This window comes from Myotis brandtii, unplaced genomic scaffold (assembly GCF_000412655.1).
Source record: "Myotis brandtii unplaced genomic scaffold, ASM41265v1 scaffold412, whole genome shotgun sequence".
Lineage (NCBI taxonomy): Eukaryota > Metazoa > Chordata > Mammalia > Chiroptera > Vespertilionidae > Myotis > Myotis brandtii.
In genome coordinates, this window is record NW_005365832.1 from 1 (window position 1) to 5,510 (window position 5,510).

Below are 5,510 nucleotides of genomic sequence, written 5' to 3' on the forward strand. Positions count from 1 at the left end.
TCATTTGCTAAGCTGCATTTTCTACCATTCATTCATTCATTCATTTGCTCATCTATCCATTCACTCCTTCATTCATCCAGTCACTCCTTCATTCACAACATACCTCCTTCAAAAGGAATTTGAACTTAAACATGTTCGTTTGTTTCATCGGTCACACGTTCTGTCTGCCCATGCGTCCTTCACTGTCCCATGCAGCGCAGGCAGTGACTACTGCAGGGAAAACTCTCCAAGTCCCTGAAGCTGACCAGCTTCAATTCTCTATTATTTCTCGAAAGTAGAGATTTCTTTTTATTATTCCTTGAATCAGCCTCCTAACTAAAACCTTTTAAATGCAAAAAGCTAACACAGTATTCTGTGCCCTAACGTTTTCCAATTCATATTGGGCACCGCCGAATGAAGAGTAAGTTCTGTCTCTGACTAGGCCGCACGGCGAGCCTTTACCTGGCTATTCCGGAATGCCATTACCTTCCTGTCAGCATGAATCCCCTGGGAAACAAGCCAGTTCCAGAGGACAGAGCGTGCCACGTGGCATGCACCCGGGCTGGCCCTAAGATGCACCCGAATGTCCCTGCACTGGCCCCGACGTAGAACACAACCTCTGACTTAGGGCTCGCTCCTCGGAGAACCCGGGAGCTGCAGGTGGACTCACCTGGCGAGTTCTGGGGAGAGGACACAGGGGAGCCGCGCGGGGACTGACAGTAGCTGGGGTGGAGTAAGGCATGTGGAGGCACATAAGACATTATCTCTTCTTCAAATAAACTGGGGAAAAACAAGAAACAAAATGCGCACTTTAGCCAATGAGGTGGGGAAAAGCCGTGTTTCCACGCTAAGACAGTCGCTCTCTCCTCCTGGCCCGCCCCACCCGAGGTCTCGTCCCCGTCCCACGTCCCACGGGGAGCGCTGTCCCTCTGCCCACTGGCCAGTCCCCGCACAGACTGGCTGCTGCGGCCGCTCCCGAGAAACCTGTGGCTACTGGTCTGTTTTCCTACCGACGTCGGACAATGTCGTTTCTGTTTTGCCACTTTAATGCGTGAGTGTGAGTTCACATGTTCGTGTGCAAGAGAACCTGGGTGTTTTAATTTGGGAATAAGATTCCAACACAACAGACATCTACTGAGAGCCCCTCCTGGATACACGAAGCATGTGTCACAGCTTCATCTGAGAGACAGACAGCGGCTCTCAGCCTTCGGAGCTCAGGACTTAAAAGAAGCGTTAAAAGCAAAAGAAAACAAAATAGCTCCTAAATAATCAGCCCCCTCGCTTCATAATGGTTTTCCAATGTGAGGGCTTTGGTGTGAGATTACCCAGCCCCGTATCCGCTGTTTCCACCAGTCTTCTAAAAGCCCGTCAGCAGATATCTGGTATCTTGGAATCCCATGTCATACAGATGATGATAAGGAAAAGCAGTATGGATTGCACTAACTCGGTGGTCGGCAAACATGCGGCTCTTTGGCCCCTTGAGTGTGGCCACGAAGTTTCAATCGCACTGTACGTGCGCGCCCGCACATGGTATTTTGTGGAAGAGCCACACTCAAGGGGCCGCAGTTTGCCGACCACTGCACTAACTCAAACAAACACTTGAAATAGAATGAAAACAACCATAAAGAGTTTTTTAATTAAGAGGTGGAAGTAGGTTTCCTTTACACTTGGCCAAATCTAAAACCTGCTCCTTGTTTCCAGAAGACATTCAGAAAAAGAGGCAAGAGTTTAACCTTGTAGGGGTTTAAGGAAAGACCCCCCCCCCAAGGCACTGCTTCTGAGCCCGGCAAGGCTGCCCTTCCCCACACCATCCGAGGACTCTGAGTGATGCTGGAGGCCGTTTTGGTTGCCATAACTGGGAGAGGGGGTGCTTCTGGTATCTGGTGGGTAGAGGCCAGGATGCCCATAAACATCTCACAACGCACAGACTAGCTCCCTGCCACAAAGGCATATCTAGCCCACAGCGGCTATACTTCCGAGGCTGGGAAACCCCGGGTGGTAGCAATGACAACTCGATAGCCTTTCTGTCCTTCTTCATCCACATGCACACATCTGTGGGACCAGCCACTGTAACAAAGGCACTTTTAAACAAGATATTTTTAAAGCCATCTTTCCACTTTTAAACTATAGAAGTCAGAAGGTTTGGGAACAGAAGCGGTAAGTAATCATATGTTTAATGCCTAATTAAGCCCTGAAATGGCCATTTCTCTTTTTCAGTAAGTCAGTAGTCATTGAATAATGTGATTTTAAAGGGAATCACTAGTGAGAAGTCCCATGTAACAGTTGCTACCACAAAGTCCTAGCTAACGTAATTGTAGAGTAGGGATTAGCACCCTCTCCTCAGACATCTACACCTGCGCTTTATTTTTACTTCAGACAAACATGCATGCATACCTGTACATCTGTGTATGTGTACATTTACGTACTTATATATATGCATATATATGCAAGTGTGTATATGAAGTGCCTTTTGTTCTCCTCTCTCACGACCTTAATAGGTATCCTTCCATAGTCTTATATTTAGCAACACATAGGCATAGATAAAAAATATATAGCTTTGCCCAATGCACCGTTAAAAATTACAATGGGTATATGTACATAGCATCCTTGGACATTTTGTTCAACAATATAATTCTGAGATTTGTCTGTGCATAAGGATGTAGTTTATTATTTTTACCTGCTATGCAGCAGGTCATTCTATGAACCAAGTTTATTTATCCCTATCTCTTTTGACAAATATTTACTTTTCCCCAACTTTGTGGTTTTATCAATAATGGTGCAGTGAACACCTTGGGCATATGTAAAAGAGTTCCTTAGCGTAAACATGGTAACATATCTAAAATTAGAATTGCTCAGTCATAATGCAGATGCCTTTTCAACTATATACAACATTGCCAAACTGTATTCTGAAGAGGGTCTAGAAATGGCAATCCCACCACATCCAGGCAATAAAAGAGGCCCAATTTCTCAATTGGAATTATCAGGCTTCTGATTTTTTTTCAAATCAAACAGTGTGAACTAGTATCTCATTACTTGAAACTGCAATTTATGACTGCGAGCATCTTTCCATAAGTGTACTGGCTATTGCTGCTTCAATTTCTATGAAATGCCTTTTTCTAGCCTTCACCCATTTTTCTTTTAAATTAATTTAAAGGCATTCTTTATGTACTTATGATATCATTTTTATGTCTTATGAATATATTCTTCTAGTTTGTTACCTTTCTTTATGTCTTCATATATGGTGTCTTTCATTATGTAAATTTTAAAATTCAAATGTAGCCAAATTCATCAATCATTTCCTATATGAGTTCTAACAGAGGAATATTTTTTTACATGAGTTGAGTTAGTGCAAGAATATATGAACTAGAATTATCAATAACAGATGCAGCAAGGTCATTTAAGAACTCTCAGGTTCCATGATATCTATATTGGAAAATAGCCTGACACAGCTTTACTTTTGAATGGAATCATTTCCCAGAGCTGTGTCATCTATCTCTACACTGCAGCCTGCTGATAATCAAGTCCACTGGACCAGGAGTGATTTCTCTTTTTAAGAAATAGACAAAGTATAAAAACAGGCAGTCTTGCCCTGTTAGCAACAAATCTGTTGCTTGAGTTCACAGTCACTATTTCAAATTATTCTAACTCCAAAGTAAAATTAAAAGTAAAGAGCTAAGGATATCCCCAAAAGTTTCAGTAATCATTAAAGATCATTTATTAAGCAGCACAACTAATACACTGTGTCACTGTTATTAAAATGATAAACACATTTGATCATCCAAATATTTCCAACCAAACTATGGAAGAAACACCATACTCCATATTAATTGACAAATCGTCTTCCTGACTGTCTGGCATAGCCTGTCCTATTTTCAGAACTAGCTCAGTACACCATGGGCAAGGCTCACCCTCTTGTGGTCAAGGAACCCCGCTACCATAGGTCTTATTCAGAATCCAGTGAAATGAAATCTTTATGGAAAGTGAATATGTCCCAATGAATTATGCTCCAAAAATCCAGTAAAAGAAACTAACGCTTTGGCTTTAGTTTTTAAAATATGGCAACTATCAAGTAGGCAGTTAGAAATGGTTCAGGTCAAGATCATTATGAATAACATGAATGAGATTGTTAGCACTCTGGGATAAATAAAATATCGACTGACATGGCTCAGCATGATTTGACCTTTCATTCTATGGAGGTCACATTGGTGGGGTGTCCCAACCACTGGGGGGAGCAAGCATTGTTCTACTTTGGCCTCCTACATTTGAAGGGTAATATTGAAAATGAAAAGAGCTTTTGAAACCTGGCTATTTCCCCTCGAAACCACTCTAAAATTTAAGACCAAAGGTACTCTAACCAACAGCAAAGAAAACACAATTGGTCGGTTTTATGAAGGGCTATCAAGTTGAAAGTGAGGACCAGAGACCAAATTTCAACTTGATCTGATTTCCCAGACCTAAACTCTCAAAACCATAGAGTAAATAAACATTATTGAATCAGCAAAAGGGGACCGAGCACAATTTACACACACACACACACACAATCCGAAAGAAAATACAAACATGACCCCTTCTACGCTGAAGGGGTAAGTTGTATCTACCCTCTGCTCCATTCTGTGAATGGGACATTCCATGCATTGGCCTCTACAGACCCTCCCCTGCTCTAATGCCACCTCCTCGACCAGCAGGGCAAAACCAATCAGACATCTCCGTGATGGGAACGGTGATCCGGAATGAAGGACCATTACACCAGCATCCACCTCTGGAAGTGAGCATCACCCAAGAACTCAAGAATAGAGGCTACCGGGTGCTGTCAAATTATTTTCTAAAATGCTCCTGACACCTGATAATAAGACCCTTTCTAGCTCAAGAATGAGCGTCACCTACCTCAGCAACATCACAAGGTCTGCATCACTGGAAAGACGCACCAATCCTGGGGTCCCTTCCGTTCGAATAAATTGGATCTTCTCCCTGTTCGAGCAAAGAAGCGGTTCACAATTTATGTAGTCGATTTTTGAGACATAACTCAGTGCGTTAGGCACCAATTTTTTAAATGATGGTCACATGATTTTGGGGGTACCTATTATGTGGCAGCTGTGGTGTGACACCCTAGGAACACACATCCAAGGCAGACATGGTCTTTGCCTTCAAGGACAACCTCACGGGGGTCAACATTACCCAGTCCTAATGCTGGGAAAGATTCTTTTATAGGCCCTAACCGGTGTGGCTCAGTGGATAGAGCTTCAGCCTGCGGACTGAAAGGTCCCAGGTTCAATTCCGGTCAAGGGCATGTGCCTTGGTTGCGGGCACATCCCCAGTGGGAGGTGTGCAGGAGGCAGCTGATTGATGTTTCTCTCTCATCGATGTTTCTAACTATCTCTCTCACTCCCTCTCTGTAAAAAGTCAATAAAATCCTATATAATAAAAGGGTAATATGCAAATTGACCCTAACAGCAGAATGACTGGGAATGACTGGTCACTATGACACACACTGACCACCAGGGGGCATACGCTCAATGCAGGAGCTTTGCCCT

The 5,510-nt window shown here is 43.2% G+C and overlaps 1 protein-coding gene across 1 annotated transcript in view; it reads right to left on the reverse strand.

Moving 5' to 3' along the window:
- Window positions 1-649: 649 nt before the first annotated feature.
- The window catches only part of HECW2 (HECT, C2 and WW domain containing E3 ubiquitin protein ligase 2), a gene marked incomplete at its 3' end in the record, with an annotated part of 124,125 nt that continues 119,264 nt past the window's right edge, over window positions 650-5,510 (reverse strand). The window contains 2 exon segments of the mRNA XM_014545556.1: window positions 650-759; window positions 4,864-4,947. Of these exon segments, the coding sequence (XP_014401042.1) occupies window positions 650-759; window positions 4,864-4,947 (194 nt within the window).